Raw genomic sequence first — 18,041 nt, 5'->3', positions numbered from 1 at the left:
ATAAGCTTATTCGAGGATACAGAATATTCATCAACTTTGCTATCCTCAAGATGATAAAACACTTTACAAAGTCTGAAGATACAGCAGTCCTAAGGACCCCTACGGACTACTCTGAGATGGAGGCAGCTGAGTTCTATTATCTCTTATATTTGCCTTCAACTCTGAGTCTCAGTATGGACTCAAGTCTCCTGCATATAACCCTACCACGCAATACTGTTCCATGGCTCATCCCAGCCTGAACCTCTCTTCTCAAAGCTTCTCAGGCAGAGTCTGCAGTTCCTCCTCTGAACTCTCCCTTTAGGAATGCCAATATCCATATGTGCTTTATGAAATTGATTTTTAATATCACCAATAATCTCCAGCAAATTTAATGGGCTTTACATACTCATTACGTAATCTTCCTGGTATTAAAAATCCTCTGTTGTTCCGACAGTTAGCATGTTCAAGCTGCTAATCAAAATTTATAGGTAGTGTTTCCTACTGCCAAAGGGGCCCTTTAGAGTAGTGAGAGAAGATCTTCACCCTGAAACCCACAGTGTCCCTTTTCAGCAGGAAGTAGCTAAGAGAATACGCCATCCCCTTTTCCTTATGACTCAGGGTGAAGTCTCTCTCAGGGAGGAGTGATAGGGAATGGCAAAGGACACACTGACAAAGAAGATTAATCAGAACTGGCTTTGACAAGCACTGTGGCATTTGGACAAGAACAAACTGGGAGGAGGGTAGAGAGAATAGTGCAACAATGAATGAGTGGAAGCCCAAAATCTCTGTAAATGTTTATGAAAATTAATAAAATATAATTATAGAAAAAAAAATAAAATTGTTGTAACTCCTTGAAAAAAAAAAAAATTATAGGTACACGTTCTTCCAGGTGCACCTTTGAAGAAAGTCTAGCAATTCTCTTCAGAAAAAAGCAAAACAAAACAAAACAAAAATCATTTCTGGAAAACTATAAAATATCCTACTAAAAAGTCTGTTGAATATATACGAGTCTCATAGAAACTATATTCTCCAACTACCAGAAAGAACAAAGAGGTTTTGGATAAAGCATTTAGAATATTACACAAGTGCCCCTGACAATATCAAGAAATGACTCCTTGGAGGTGACCTGAAAGAAGGCCAAGGCAGACATTAAAGAGTTAGTGCTCCTCCTGTGAATGAGCCCTGATGGTGCACTGGGTAAGCACTCAGCTACTAACCAACAGGTCTGAGGTTCAAACCCAACAGTCACTCCATAGGAAAAATACATGCCACTCTATTTCTGTAAAAATTACAACCTCAGAAAGCATATGGGAAGTTCTCTTCTGTCCATTTGGGGTGATGTGAGTCAGAAATGACTTTCACAGCAATTGGTATATTCAAGAATGGCAAAAAGGTAGGTATGAGGTTTTCAAAGCTATAAACTGCAAGGAAGAAGATTGCCCATCTTTCTGCAACAGAGCCACTAGTAGATTCAAACCATCAGAGAGGTGCCACTGTTGGGTTATCAGCGACTCCTTACAAACTATGTCACGAGAGACCACCTGTATTAGAATAACTTTAAATCTATTAGTAATACTGGGCTCTTAAGAGAAATCCTATAGAATTTTTCAAAACCATCTAATCAACATTGCAAATACAGTATGCCCTATCTATTCATGTCAGTGTAAAATTTAAATGCCTTTCAAAATATAAGTTGTCATGGACTTCATTTGGCTTAGATCCACAGTCAATATACATATAGTTGCTGTCAGAAAATCAAAAGGCATCTTGCACTGGGAAAATATGCTGTCAAGGAAGTGCTAAACAACCAAAAAAATGTGTTTCAAGACTAAGGTGTGCCTGGTCCAAGCCATGATATTTTCAGTTGCTTCCTATGTATCTCAAAGCTGGACAATGAATATGGAAGCCCTTTGAACTGTATGGTTGGCAATAGTATTGAATGTACACCACGAACTGTCAAAAGGAAAAAAAAAAAGGATGGGGAAACTTCTTTTCACATACTTTGGGCATTTTGTCAGGAAGGGCAGGTCTTGGGGGAAAAAAGACACCATTCTGGGAAAGGTGGAGAGTCACAGACAGAGAGAAAGACCCTCAAGGAGAAAGACTGACGTGACTATAGCAATGGATTTGAGGATGGGGAGATTGACAGAACAGTGCAAGATAAGGCAAAGTTCTCATCTGTTGTTCTTAGGGTCACTGTGAGTCATAGTCATGTTGATGGTACCAAACAACAATAAAAATTAAAAGTTCTCTTTGGAAGTATTTTTTAATTTCCTTTTTATTTTACTGTTAAAAGGCACTGAAATCATGAAAATAAAATTATCTGTAGTTTTGAAATTTAGTCTGAGTTAGAAATGGCATGTGTGAAATACACATATAATAATGTCGTTGTGTGCCATCAAGTTGGAACTGACCCATAGCTGACCCTCCAGTGAGTTTTCAGAGGCAGTAAATCACACAGGAAGAGACTGCCCCTCCTTCTGCATATAACACACATTGAATATGTATTATAAATAAAAAATATAAGGCTTAAATAAGTACATTCTAACACAGAAAAATTCCACTTTGAAATTAAAAAGTATCTTTAAAAATTTTTTAGGAGGAAAAAAATGGCATTGTGATAGAATGATTTCACACAAGGGACAGTTGTAGTATCTGAATTTAGCCAAATAAGAAACAAAGTAGGAAATACAAGTCACATGATCTATACTTGCATCTATGATCCCTGTAAAATTCTTCTGTTATATTAATCTTCACAGTAACAGCCACATAAACTAATACTAAAGTTGCAGGCTTCAAGAAAATAGCTGCAGTGAGGCCTGAAACACCATTAAAACAGCTATTAATCTGCATAACTGCCTTCCCAAGAGAAATTGGCCCAAATCCTTCTAGTACTAGTGCAGAAAACCTCCATTAACAAATGAGTCAGAGTGCTGCAGAGAAATTAGCAGCTAATTAGTAAGAAAGCTAGTAAAAAGGACATATCATTAGTTAGCTTCGTAATATTTTAGAGTGTAATAGGGAAAAATCTATTCATATTCAGCAAAGACTCAAAATTCCAGCAAGGATAAGCAGAAAATATTTCATATATACAATCATTTCAAATTATGCACATTGAGCAGAAAGATGAGAATTAAAAATCTGGCCCCACCAACATTAATTTTATAAATTAAGCTTTGCTTTGCTGTCTATTTAAAAGCCCAGGGTGGTAATTCATTTACTCTGATTATAGCCACAGTGCAGGTGAATATGTGTATATGAGATTTTTTTTTACGCCATCCCAATAATATTTGTATGCTTTGATATTTATTGTATATTGCAAAGCCTATTCTAATAAATTGTGACACCTAAGTATTTTCTCCAAATAATTTCTGGAACCATAGAAATTTATGTGGTTATGTGAGTTTAATCAAAAATTAAGCATGTACAACTCATTAAGAAAACAACTCAAAATGCCTTATGCTAAACTCTAATGAAGAAATTCCTTAGATTTGCCTGACAGGTAAAAAAACAACTCAAAGATGAAGCTGAAGAAAAGACTGACTTTTGTCAGCATTCTTAAAAAGATCTGAGATTTGTAAATGAGTAACAATTTATTCAATTATTTATTTATCTAACAATATTTATGATGTGTCCATGATGCACTATGTCTAAGGTTTAGGCCCATGACAATGACTCCATGTTCACATCCTGAGGGTATGGTCATGCCGAAAATGAACAGCAATTAACTAGCATGTTTATTGTAATCTAAGTTGCCCAAAATGTCTACTATGGAGAGGAAAGGATGAAAAAACAGATGAAAGCTGAAGGATGAGTTGTTGTTGTTAGGTGTGTCACATTATAAAAAAGTCATAGTAACAGAGGGGAGCATGGTCAGGCAGAGACAAGCATATGAAAAGATGTCAGATAAGAAATAATCACAAGACTCAAAAAGCCTCAAAGGGTAGGAGACTGGATATGTTGGTTGTTGTTGTTGTTGTTATTGTTGTAGGTACCACAGAATTGGCTAGAACTCATAGCAACTCTACGAACATCAGACTGAAACTTCGCTCTAATAATCTCCTCATGATCTCCACTAAAGTCCACTGTTGCAGTCACTATTGTCAATTCCTGTTGTTTTACTCTCTTTCAAGGACTCTCAACTCATCTAGGCAATAATCTATAGGAAAGATTATCATAAACAGAAGATAGAGAAGAGGAAATGCAAAGTATTATCCAGTCAGACAGAAGTAAAGATGTTTGTTTCCTGCCATTTTCAACTAGATGTAAAATTTCTTAACTGAGGCATGAAAGCAGTATATGGTTTAAAGATTAAAAGTACTAATAACAATATTAAAATAATTTTCAGAAATCAGTCTGGCAAAATAGAATTTATCTAATTGGAGTTATTATGGGGTAAGAATTTCTTCAGTGGTATTTCATTGCTGTTATCATAACTTGAGTCAAATCAGTTATCCTAACTACAACTGTAGTCTTGTGTGGGCAAGCAGACACCATCAGCTCACGCTGTCTTGGAGAGGGCAAAACCAAGTTTCACCTTAGAGGCTAGGATTCTGAAGCTCTGTCTCCCATACTTTGGGCACATGGCCAGGAGGAACCAGTCTTTGGAGAAAGACATCATGCTTGGAAAGGTGGAAGGCTAGCACAGGAAAGGAAGACCCTGGATGAGATGACGGATACAGTAACTGAGGCAATGGGGATTGAGTGTGTCCGAATTAGTGAGACTGGCTCAGGACAGGGCAGGGTTTAGAGCTTCTGTACATTGAGTCACTATCGGTCACAGATGACTCAAAGGCACATAGCAACAACAACCCTACTTCTCCATCACTCTGTCATTAGAAATGAGTTTTCCCATTGGAAGACTCAGCACATCTCATCTCTGAGCTCAAATATAAACTTACTGATGTTCAGTCAATTTAAATTCATAATACCTCTTTATTAGATGTCTAAACCTGTACATTTTAACAGGAGGATACTGCTAATCTTTCTTCCGTGGAGCTACTTGTGAATTCAGACCACTAGAAACCAACAGCCAATGGTTTAGCAATGTAACTCACTATGAAACTATCCCAATTTAATAGCAGCTGTCAGTCATCAGGTCAATTCCAACCAGACACAGCTCCAGCTGTGTTAAGAGTAGAACTGTACTTGATAGAATTTTCAATGAATGGACAGTTTTTCAAAAGAAGAGCAACCTTTATCCCATCATGGTGCCTTAATGTGGCCTTAAAGCTCCTATGTTTTTGTTAGCCGTCAAATAGCTAGGGACTTGAAAAAACCCACCACCCTACAGTCACTTCCAACTCAAGGCAACCCTTTACTGAATTTCCAAGGTTGTATGTAAACTTTTACAGAAAAAAAAGTCTGCCTTCTCTTTCTCCCATGGAGTGGTTGGAGCAACCAAATTGCAAAACTTTCAGTTAACAGTCCAAAATATAACACACTATCCCACTCTCACAAAACTAAGTGGACTTTATCTGCCTCGGGCAATTCTGTAAAGCTCATTATAAATAAATGACACTATGGGGATCATGTCTGTTGTAATTAAATATGGCATTGCATTTTAAAAAAATATTTATAAGCAGCAAGATTGAGAGTCTTTACTCTTGACTTTAAGATAGATCAATATGCAATTTCCATATCATAATTCTCTTGGTAATTTTTTATGGTATCTTTTGAAACATGTATGCAGAGCAGATTATCCGAGAGGCTGGGCTCTATGAGGAGAATTGTGGCATCAGGATTGGTGGAAGATCTATTAACAATCTCCGTTATGCAGAGACACAACCTTGCTTGCTGAAACTGAGGAGGACCTCATGCACTTGCTGCGAAGGGTCAAGGACTGCAGCCTTCAGTATGGACTGAGGCTCAATGTCAAGAAGACAAAGATTCTCGCCACTGGACCAATTGGCAGCGTCAGGATGGATGACGAAGAGATTGAGAGTGTTTACAGCTTCAGTTTGCTCGGCTCCACAGTCAACACTCTTGGCACCAGCAGTCAGGAAATCAAAAAGCGTATCGCGATGGGAAAGTCTGCTGTTAGGGACCTCTCAAAGGTACTCAGGAGCAACAGTGTCTCTCTGGAGACTAAGGTGCGCCTGATACAGGCCATGGTCTTTGCAATCGCTTGTTATGCATCAGAGAGTTGGGCAATGACTAGGGAGAACAGAAGGAGAGTGGATGCTTTTGAGCTGTGGTGCTGGAGAAGGGTACTGAATGTACCACGGACTGCCAGGAAAACAAACAGATTCATCTTGGAGAGGATTAAACCAAGCTACTCCTTGGAGGCAAGGATTCTGGGGCTTCATCTGACATACTTTGGACATGTTGCCAGGAGGGACGGGTCCTTAGAGAGGGACATCATGCTTGGGAGGGTGGAGGGACAGCGCAGGAGGGGAAGACCCTCTATGAGATGGATTGATTCGGTGACTGGGGTAATCGGGATGGGTGTGTCAGAGGCGGTGCAGTTGGCGCAGGATAGAGCAGGGTTTAGGGCTGTTGTGCATAGGGTCGCTATGAGTCAGAAACGACTCGACGGCACATAACAACAACAACAACAACAACATCTTTTGAAAAAAAATTCTAAACAGAATTCTAAATAATTAGACTGTTGCTGTTGTTGTTGAGAGCTATGGAGTCAAAACTGGCCCGTAGCAAACCCTCTCATGGGTTTTCAGCAACAGTTAATCATACAGGAAAAGACTGTCCCTCCTTCTCACACAGAGCAGCTCGTGGATACAAACCAAGTACCTTTGGGATGGCTATGCAGCTTCTTACCACTAGGCCACCAGAATTCCCAAGTAATCAAACTATAAGAGTAAAATTCTTAAAAGCTCCCACGTTAAAGGAAGCATTTCTCAATAAAAGTAATAGAAACAAATTTAAATTGAGATGAGGTAAACATAATGATGATTTATACAGAGGGAAAAGTAAGTTGTTAATACCTGGTTTACTAAATTACTTAATAAATAATATACAGAAAGGGTAAAGATTTTTTTCAAGAGTAAAATACTCTATTGGCATGCATTTCAATAGCTGTCAATTTTTTTTTCTTTTCAACATTACTATGCTGTTACTGTATCTCACAAAGATGAACATGAACGTTACTTTTCACTCTTTACTAGGCTCACTACAGAATACACTACATTAATTTTTACAGTATTCCTAAGAGAAGAGGAAATACACATTTAACTCACTGAGGAAAGGACATGTAAAGGAGTTGTGTTGTTTTGGGTTGGTTTTTTTTTTTTGTGGTTTTGTTTTTTGGGTTTTTTCTAATATATAATTCCATAACTATTTGGGCATGTGGCCAGGAGGGACCAATCATCGGAAAAGGAGATGTGGCCAGGAGGGACCAATCCTCGGAAAAGGAGATCGTGCTTGGAAGGGTGGATGGACAGTGCAGGAGAGCAAGACCCCAGATGAGAAAAACTGACACCATAACTGGGGCGATGGGATTAGATGCTTGGAGTCAGTAAGACTGTTTTAGGATAGAGCAGGGTTCAGGCCTGTTGCACATAGGGTCACTCTGAGTTGCAAACAACTCGACAGCATGTAACAACGAACAACAGTAAGACATTTTGTGAGCCTCTTTGATGCCTTAGACTAATGAAAGTGAAATTTTAGAGGTAATCACCCAATTTTATAACCTTGGCCAGATAAATTTAAAAAACAAAACAAAAAACTCACTTCCAGTCAAATGGTTTCCAACTCACAGCAAACTTCCTTCAAGTCTCTGAGCCACAAATATTTACACCAGGAGATTGTCCCACCTCTCTCCCATGGAGCAGCTGGTGGATTCAAACTTTTTTTTTTTTGGTTAGCAGTATAACATGCAATACACAATGCCACCAGAGCTCCTTTGTTGTTATTGTTATGTGCCATTGAGTCTCTTCTGACTCATAGTGACCCTATTTACAACAGCTCTGAGCCCTCCTCTATCCTGAGCCAATTTCATTGTCTCTGACACACGTACCACCATTACCCCGTCACTGAGTCAATCCATCTCTCCAGGGTCTTCCCCTCTTGTGCTGAACATCCACCCTCCCAAGAATGATGTCCGTCTCCAAGGACTGGCCCCTTTGGGCAACATGCCTAAAAATTGTGAGAAGGACCTTAGAAACCCTTGCCTCCAAGGAGCAGCCTGGTTTCACCCTCTCTCGGACAGACTTATTTATTCTCTTAGCAACCCATGGTATGTTCAATATTCTTCTCCAGCACCATAACTCAGAGGCCAACTCTCTGATACATAGCAAGTAATTGCGAAGACCATGGCTTGGATCAAACACACCTTAGTCTCTAGACTGTCACCATTTCTCTTCAGTACCCTGGAGAGGTCCCTGACAGTAGGTTTTCCCAATTCAGTTCCTCTTTTATTTCCTGGCTGCAGCTATCGAGAGATAATGGTAAGTATTCTCCATGGAAATAGAGTGGTGAATACACAGAAATGCATGTAAGTAAGCATTTATACTCATCACACCTCACATATAGATATGGATAGGTTAAAAGATTTTCCTTAAATGAAAATCATCATTATATGAAAATGGAGGTTGGCCAATTGATTGGATCACAAAAACAAGGATGACTACATCATCATTTAGCTACTAAATTGTATCATTACATAACTGTCATCCGCTGAGAATCATGGCACACAGCTTAACCAATATAGACAGCATTATCGCACCCAGCAATTCAGCATTTGTTATTGCCAGATGTATGCCATTAGCACGCAAAAAGTAATTATTTTTTATTATTGCTATAAATGTAAAATGTCAAATAACAAGATACTAAAAATGTTGAAGAGTAAGCCTAATGAATAAGTAAAGATACTAATTATACATGAAACAGAAACAAATAGTCTCATTTAAGAATCATCAAGTTCTTCATCAAAACTCTTCATTTTTATTTCAACATAAAATTTAAAACCATCTTTTTTGAATTCTTAGCATTGGAAAGAATCTGAGAAGTGTATGAACCACTAGTTTTGTTTTGAGAGTTTAAAAATCTCCAACAATGTCCAAATCTTCTCCTTAACATTTTATTCTTTGAGCTAGTAAGGGGTGGTGTGGCTTGCATTAAAAAAAAAAAAATTATATATATATTAATTTATTTCCAAGATGACAATATGAGTGAAGTGTTGATAGTTACAAAACTAAATTCAATAACTGCTCAACTAAAACCCTTTCATAATGAGACCATTTCCTGAGAGTCACTTCCAGAATTGTTCAGGGGGTAAGATCAGAGCCCTATGCAGTCTCTACTTGCTTCTCATCACATCAGAGCCTGTATGTCCACTGTCAAAAAATGTGCTTAATCCATTTAATATTCAACTACAACTACCACTACCTTTTCTACTCTTCTCCACTCACACCATGCCCGTTACTGTGCCTGACACTCACATGGATAAAGGGATGGATGAATACCTGGGTGGACAAATGAAGAGTCCATTTTTGTTCCGCTAAATAATAGAATTCATTCAAATATAGTCTTTTTTCTCCTCGACTGAGGAAATGATTGTAATTGTTACTCTTTTTCTTGTTAAAAGTTTCTAAATGCCTAGTCAGTTTCCAAATGAAACAGAAAAAAACAAACTAATGTCATGGAGTCTGTCAGTTGCAGGCATAGTGAGCTCCAGGTGCTTTCTGAGGTTGTAAATCTTTACAAGAAGATATTACACACTTGCGAATTTTAAGGCAGGAGATTAACCATGTAGAACGTGGAGAATTAAAACCCCTGACCTTTCTGTTAGCAAACCCCAAAAGATGTTCTAAGTTGGGTAGCAAAACTTGGGATCTGGAATATCAAAGAAAAGGAAAAAATCTAAATGTACATGTAATTTCAGTAGGGAAAATGCAGGAAAAAAGTGTCCTATTCTAAAATATTATTTTCCTTATTAATTAGCCCTCTCTACACTCTCTGGACGAAAAAAAAAAAAAAAAGAAAGAAAAAAACCCCAAAACCAAAAAGGATTAGAGGTGAACTGACTATATTATATTCGCCTGGAGTGCTTCAAAAGTGTTATAAAAAAAGAGAAAAAGAGCTGGACTTCCTCTTTGAAAGTGTTGTTTAGGGAAGACTCAGGACTTACTGTTGTTAAGTTGTCTGAGAACCAAAGAAAAAGCTGAGTGTTAAAGGCACCGTTAATATTGAAGAAAATGCACCCAGGGTCTGTGAGTATACTTATAACTGTAATAGATGTTCTTGCTACAACTACTTGCCAGTTTCACTCTCACTTGTTGGGGGAGGTGTGTTTCACTGGCAGTACTTCCTCATACATTCTAGACAGCTCTTTGGAAATCAGAAGATTGGGATAGAGAGAAGAAAACTCATTACCCGGCCCTCTGGGAGTGGGAGAAATAAAGTGTAAGATTGGACTACTCACGGCTCTGCCTGTAGACTCCTGTCCTCAGCAACATAGTTAGACGGAATATAGCCCTGGAGTTGCTGGCTAGATCTGTCTCCCCTTTTCTCCAGGTGCCTGGCAAGCCACCAGCCCTGGTGGGAAGTGTCCAGAATTTGGAGCTTGTCCCCCGCACGGAAGCTCAGGTCCTCTGCAGTCCGAGCTTGATAATCAAACAGAGCTACGAAGTAGGAGCCCTGTCTTCTCTCAGGCTCCTGCTTCGGGGGCCGAGGAACATCAGGAGGGCAGTGGGCCCCTGGATTCGCGATCACCGTTGGCTTGTCTGCCTCCTGGAACAAGCAGGGCAGACAGGGCTGCAAGTACTCCCAGAGGCGCCTGCACACGTTGCCCATGGTGCCTCCCTGGTGGAGAGGAGAGGGGCTTCTCCCTCTCCCCTTCGACCCTGAGCTCCCACTAGCTCACGATCTGCCAGGCAACGTGGAAATCAGCACCAACTCACCACGCTTTGGAGACCTGGCACACACCTTGCTTCCAAGCAAGCTGGCAGGTTTGGTTGTAGAGAAATCTGCTTTTCTCTCCTGCGTTGCTTGCTGCCCCAACAGCAAACTGAGGGGACCTGGGCAGCTAGCTGCTCAGTCAAATCTTGGGTTTTTCTTCTTGTCTGCTTCAGAATGCCACAGCCAAAATAAAACAAAATTAAGAGATTTGTTCTTGACAAGTCCCTGAGAACAGCAAAGAGTCATCCTCCTTTTTTGGGCCAGAAGGCAAGTTAAGGAAAGAAAGAGATTAACTCCAGGTGAATTCACCAGTCTTTCCCCTTGGCCAGGCGCTGCCTCCAGGCTTCAAGGCTGTTCCTGAAGTGTGGCCAGTCCTGACCGCCACAGCTCTTGCCTTTTTGCTAATGAATAACCCACTGGCCCAGGCGATGGCCCTTAACATCCTGAGCTATGTGCAGCCTGTGGTCATTTCTCCTTACTTCCTGGTTTAGGTTGCTCTGTGATTGACGTGAGATTGCAGACCTCTCCACCCCTCCCTTCTCTCACACCTGAGATAGAACAGCGCCCTCCCCAGGGAGTCAAACCGAAAACAATCACAGAAACATTTTCACCTAGAGGCCAGGCCACCCAGGTTAAGAGCTTTGTTTTGCCGGTTCCAGTGTAAAAAATCAAGGAAATTATTTCCACCACCACCACCACCCCCCGCCCCATCCTTAGCCACCCTTAGAAGAAACAAGTCAGATTAAACCGATCCGACTTCTGTCACTGGATAAAGGCAATTACATAGGCGGTTTTGAGACTTTTTTCTCATCATTATAACTCATTTTCACAGCCTTAAAGTATATTCACAATCTAGAAAAGTAAAAGTCACTGACTAAAACTCCGAGAACTTGAACCACAGCGTTTCCACACAGAGACATTTAAATATCTCATTTCTCAAGCACTATTTCTGAACCTTTCCCTCCCCCTATATCTTTCTCTTACACAGAGAGAGAGAGAGAGAGAGTAAAGATCCAAAGGCAATCTGGTGATTAATTGTATAAAACATAGTGTATACATGAGTGATTATTTGAAACGCACTGTGAATGCAGGGGGTGTGTGAAACTCTATGTACATGAATAATATGCAGTGTATATCAATTTTATATTCAAACCAACAGAAAATAATAAAGTGGAGAGGAGGGGGAAAACAGGAGAAGACCAGCTGTGTGCTGCTGTAATGCCTTTTTCTGCCACTGTAGCTTCCTGGTCTGTCCTCAAACCTCAAATTCATTGCCATCAAGTTCAGACTTAAGTGTGTTCCTCCATGGGATTCAACTTATAGTGAGCCTCTGTCAGGTCTTCATGGCTGTAAATCAAAGCAAGAGAAGCCTTCTGATCCTTCTCCAATGGAGCTGCTGGTACATTAGAACATCCTGAGACCTGAAGGCTTTGAGTTAGCAGGACAGCTTTCTGTAGAGATCTTCATGGTCTGGGTTAGTTCTTACTACCTTCTTGGCTCTGCAGGTCATTCATGAAGGTGAGATGAGGCTCTGGTAGCCTCATGGTAAGGATCAGCACTGCAATCCTGAAGGCACACAGTTCAAATCCACCAGCTGCTCTGCAGGAGCAAGATGAACAATCTCCTCTTGTGTGATTAAGCTGCCTCTAAAATCCAACTGGAGGGTCAGCTGTGGGTCTGTTTTGACTTGACAGTAAGCAGCCATAACCATCCTATAGAGAGGATGGATGTTTTCTCTCCTTCCCCTGGCTCAGGGAAGATGTCTCATAATTGCACACCCTCAGTCAAGAGAGGAGCTGGTAATAAGTTTGGGCAGATCGACACACTTTGCCCCCACTAGTAGAAAGCACTGAGCAACTGCTTGGACTTGTTTTCTGTGGAACCTTCAGGTTATAAAATACTATCTCTTAACAATTTTTAAAACGTTGATGAAGTCTTCGACCTCATTAAACTCAACTAGAAAAAGTTCAGCGTTCTTTTTGTCTACCAAACTACAAAGCATTTTGGCTGTAAGAATAATCAAACTCAAAAGAAACAGGGGATAGGTGAAAAAAAAAAAAAAACAACACAAAGACTTTAATCCCTCAACTATTTGAATGTGTTGCAACCACTTTGACTCATAGGATTCAGTGTATTATGGAATAAAACTCTTCCATGAACTTATCTTATGGAGATGGATCACCAGGTCTTTATTCTACAGTGTTTTCCAACCTCTAATGGAAAGAAAGAGATTGGAAAAAAGAGTGGTTTCCAGATGACAACCTTTAGTTAATAGCCAAGAGAAAGCATTTGTTTCACCTGCTGTCAGCTATCATTAAAATCTGACACTTTCAGTAAACAGTGAGGAAGAGTTTTATTTTCTTGGTGTTAATATGCAATCTATATTGAAAGTGATAGTCTGACTTTCTGCTATAATCACTTCAAGGCTGTCCTCCTCACTTTCAGCAAGCAAAGTCCTCTCATTTGTGTACCACAGGTTGTTGATGAGTCTTTCTCTCATTCCTCTGATTCAGCAGCAACATTCAGGGTTGCTATTATGTTTGTTCAAGTTGACTGTGACTCATAATACCTTTATGAACAATAGCTATGAACCCTACCCTATCGTGAACCAGTATCACTGTCTCTGATACATCTACCCCTATTGCCCCAGTTACTATATCAATCCATTTCATCCAGGGCCTTCTTCTCCTATGCTGTCCTCCACTCTTTCAAGCATATTGTCTTTTTTCCAGGGACTGGTCCCTCCTGGCAACATGTCCAAAGCATGTTAGATGGAGGTTCAAAATCCTTGCTTCCAAGGAGAAATTTGGTTTCACCCTCTCTAGGTCAGACCTGTTTGCTCTCTTGGCAGTGCAGGATATGTCCAATAGTCTTCTCCAGCACCACAAGTCAAACATATTTATTCTTCTTCTTCTATCATCCTTTGTTATTGTCCAGCTCTGGGATACACAGCAAATAATGGCAAGATCATGGCCTGGATCAGGTGCACCTTATTCTCTAGACAGACATCATTGCTCTTCAGCTTACTGGAGAGGTCCCTCACTGCAGATTTTCCCAGTACAATTCATGTTTTGATTTCCTCACTGCTGGTGCCAAGAGTGTTGATTGTGGAACTAAGCAAGCTGAAATAGTTAATAATCTCAGTCTCACCTCCATCTATCATGATGCTGACAAGTGGCCTACTGGTGAGAATCTTTGTTTTCTTGATATTAAACTTCAATCCATCTTGAACACTGCAGTTCTTGACCTTCTGTAGCAAATACTCCAGGTCCTTTCCAGTTTTGGTTAAGCAAGGTTGTGTCATCTGCATAATGCAAATTGTTGCTGTCTGCCTCCAATCCTCCTGCCACATTCCATCTCATAAAATACAGCCTTCTGAATGATCCGTTCCTTGTATAGATTGCAAAATATGGAGAGAAGATGCATCACTAACTCACTCCTTTTTATTTGAAACCATGCAATGTTTCCGTACTCTGTTCTGAAGACTACTTCCTGGTCCAAGTATAGATTTCACCAACTATAGGTCCGAATATAGGAGCGCAATTAAGTGTTCTGGGATTCTCATTCTTCTCAAAGTTAGTCACAGTTTATTGTAATCCTAATTCTTCTCAAGGTTATCCACAATTTGTTGTGATCCACACAGTCACATGCCTTTGCATTGTTAATGAGACAGAGATAGCCTTTCCACTGGTACTCTCTCCTTTTACCCAAGATCCATCTGACATTGGCTATAATGTCCCTAATGCCACAGCCTCTTTTAAACCCAGCTTGCACTTCTGGAATATTCTGTAATACCAGTAAGAAGCATGCAAAGAAAAAATACAGACCATTATAAAAGTAGCAGAAAGTCTTTTTGGTCAGAGATTTCTGCATAAAATATGATGAAACTGAGATTTAGCAGGATAGATGGCAGCAATGATACTGGCAGTAGTGATAGCAAGCAAAAGCAAGAGGTGCAGAGATGTGTTAAAAATCAGAGACCAGAGGTAAGCAGAGCTGAGTTAGACCACACTATCGAGACACAGCCAAATGCCTGGACTCACTTACTGGCAGAGTAAGAGGCACATGTTATTATGTGCTGTTGAGTCACCTGCAACCCATAGTGACCCTATGTACAGCAACTCTAAGCCCTTCCTGTCCTGAGCCAATCTCACTAATTCTGACACACCAACCCCCATTGCCCCAGTCACTATATCAATCCATCTCATCCAGGATCTCCCTCTCCTGTGCTGTCTCTCTACCCTTCCAAGCATGATATCCTTCTCCAAGGACTAAGCCTTTCTGGCCGTATGACCAATGTAGGTGAGACAGAGCTTCTAAATCCTAGCCTCCAAGGAGAAACTTGGTTTCGCCCTCTCCAAGACAGACCGAATTGGTTTCCTGACAGTCCATAGTGTGTCCAAGACTCTTCTCCAGCACCACAACTCGAAGGCATCAATTCTTCTTCTGTCTTCTTCAGTCATTGTCCAGCTCTCTGATGCACAGCAAATAATTGCAAAGACCATGGCTTGGATTAGGTGCACCTTAGTCTCTAGACTGACATGGTTGCTTTTCAGTACTCTAGAGAGGTCTCTGACAGCAGGTTTTCCCAATGCAATTTGTCTTTTGATATCCAGACTGCTGGTGTTAAGAGTATTGATTGTGGAGCTGAATAAGCTGTAATTGCTGCCTGTTGGTCCAGTGGTGAGAATCTTCACCATCTTGATGCTGAGTTTCAAACCATATTAAAGACTACAGTCCTTGACCTTCTGCAACAAGTGCTTCAAGACTTCTTCAGTTTCAGCAAGCAAGGTTGTATCATTTGCATAATGTATGTTGTTGATGAGTCTTCCTCCAATCCTGATACCACATTCCTCCTCATAAAGCCCTGCTTCCTGAATGATCTGGTCTGCATATAGATTGAAAAGGTATGGAGATAGGATGCAACCCTGACACTTTCCTTTCTTGATTGTGAATCATGCAGTATTTCCCTGCTCTGTTCTGATGACTGCTTCCTGGTCCAACTATGTTGCTGTTGTTGCTGTTGTTGTTGTTGTTAAGAGCCATTGAGTAGTAGGTGACTCATAGCGACCCTATGAAAGAAAGTCCTCAACACTTGTGTGACTTTACCAAGCCAAAGGTCCAAGTATAGGTTTCACATAAGCACAATCAAGTGTTCCAAGATTCCCATTTTCTCTAAGGTTAATCACAGTTTGTTGTGATCCACACAGTTAAATGCCTTTGCATAGTCAATGAAACATAGACATTCCTCTGGTACTCTTTGCTTTCTGCCAGGATCCATCTGACATTGGCAGTAATGTCTCTAGTGCCACAACCTCTTCTAAATCCAGCTTGTATTTTTTTGTAACACTTACCCAAGCAGAGAACAGAGCCCAAAGCTGTGAAACTGATGTTAGCCTGCTGGCTAGCATTGCTGAGGAGGGCTTGTTGTGACTAAAAATTCTATTCTGAGTGTTTCCAACTTAAATTGTCATCGCCATCATTGTTGTTCTTATTAGGATCCGTCAGGTTGAGTAAGACTCATAGTGGCATTAAGAATAGCCAACCTGAACCCTGACCAACTGTTCTGTTAAATCCTCATCATCTCTGACTCCTGAAAGCCCTTTGCAGCAGTCATACTGTCAGTCCATGTTATTGGGGTACATCTCTCCAAGCTCAATGGCCCTTTCCAAGGAACAACCTCACCTAGCTACATACAATAAAATCCATCACCATAACTATTTTCTGTGTGGTCAACATAACCATTGTTACAAATTAGTGAAACTCCATCCCACACACTTTCATCATGTTTCTAAGAGAGGTCAATCCGTGGAAAATAACATCATACTCGGAAAGGTGAGGGTCATCAGAGGATAAAACCTGAGCAAGATGGATTGACACAGGAATTGTAACAATGGGTTCGAGTATATCAGAGACAGTGAGGATAGCCACAGGATAGGGATAGGGCAGGGTTTGGGGTTCACAGAGTGGCTATGAGTCAGAGTCAACTCTGCAGGCATCTAATAACAACAACAACAGTAGAGTCAGCAACTGCTGTAAAAGAAACTGTTGGTGATGGGATTGATAGCAGAAGGTACAGGAGTGTGGGAGTATGCCTGACATCAAGGATTAATTCTGTCCTTCTGATGGCAGGGTATTCCCCCCTTGTGGACTAAGCAGAGACCAGACTTGGCCTTTCTGTGCCAGTCACACTGTTTTACAACTTGAAGAAAGATTTAGTAGCAATGGAAGAGTCAAAAGCTGAGGCAAGTGTTATAGAGTATAAAACAAAGTGTTTATTAATGACATTAGAGAAAAAATAATAATCATTATGGCACTAAATGTATTAACTACAAAAAGAAAACATTCTCTTATGCCAATAAACAGAGGACAAGGTGCTAAATTCTTTCCTGAGATTTTTTTTTAATCTAGAAATGAAATGTGATTTTTAAGCATTCAGAGAGAAGTATTCAAAACCAATTTGAAAGTGGGGCTTGAGACCTCAACATGCTAAAGTCTAAATTGAAATATGCCTTTGCTAAGGTTATGACAAGGCATTCTGGAAAGAGACAAAGAGGCAAACCTGCAGAGCTCAGTCAGTGAGCAAGTGAAGGAAATTGAAAAAGCGCCCAGCCATCCAAAGATGTCAAACAAGCAATGGCCTGAAAAAGCAGAGCCAGGGGGTCAGAAAAGAGTGAGTTTCCTTCTGTCCGTAGTACCAGAATGCCGCAGCCACCCAAGCTTAAAGGCTTGCAGTCATCTTATACTCCCTCCCTAGTTCCTTTGAGCTAATCAATCACTATGCTCTGGTCAGTCTTCCTTTTCATTTATTCCGCAAATCCGCCTTCCACTATTGAATGACAGCTGGGTACAAAACAGAAAATAGGATATTATTCTTAAATTATTTCAGAGGCCTCAAAACTGGCCCTCTTTCTTCCAGATTTCCCGTCTCTGATTCATCTCTCATATCACTCCTGAAGTAGTTTTATAATAGAAACAATGACGGAAGTGACATCAGTACTTGTGAAAATAGTGAACTCGGTCTGAATGCTGAGTAAATTATTCAACAAGCTTGATGATGTGGAAGAAAACTTGGCATCAACATTGGAGGAATATTCATAAACAATTTGCATTAGGCAGGCGACACAATCTTGAAACTAACCGTGAAGAAGACCTGAAGCACTTACTGATGAGGATCAAGACTGCAACCTTCACTACGGATTATG

The 18,041-nt window shown here is 40.3% G+C and overlaps 1 protein-coding gene across 1 annotated transcript in view; it reads right to left on the bottom strand.

The window, feature by feature from the left end:
- FRK (fyn-related kinase) overlaps positions 1-10,731 on the bottom strand; it is a 181,149-nt gene extending 170,418 nt beyond the window's left edge. The window contains exon 1 of the mRNA XM_006879023.1: positions 10,361-10,731. Coding sequence (XP_006879085.1) covers positions 10,361-10,731 — 371 coding nt within the window. The remainder of the gene's footprint in view (positions 1-10,360) is intronic.
- Positions 10,732-18,041: the final 7,310 nt, after the last annotated feature.

The sequence above is a fragment of the Elephantulus edwardii genome, unplaced genomic scaffold (assembly GCF_000299155.1).
Source record: "Elephantulus edwardii isolate Elephantulus edwardi_28Jun2011 unplaced genomic scaffold, EleEdw1.0 scaffold00002, whole genome shotgun sequence".
NCBI classification, from domain to species: Eukaryota; Metazoa; Chordata; class Mammalia; order Macroscelidea; family Macroscelididae; genus Elephantulus; species Elephantulus edwardii.
This window is presented reverse-complemented; position numbering and strand designations above follow the sequence as displayed.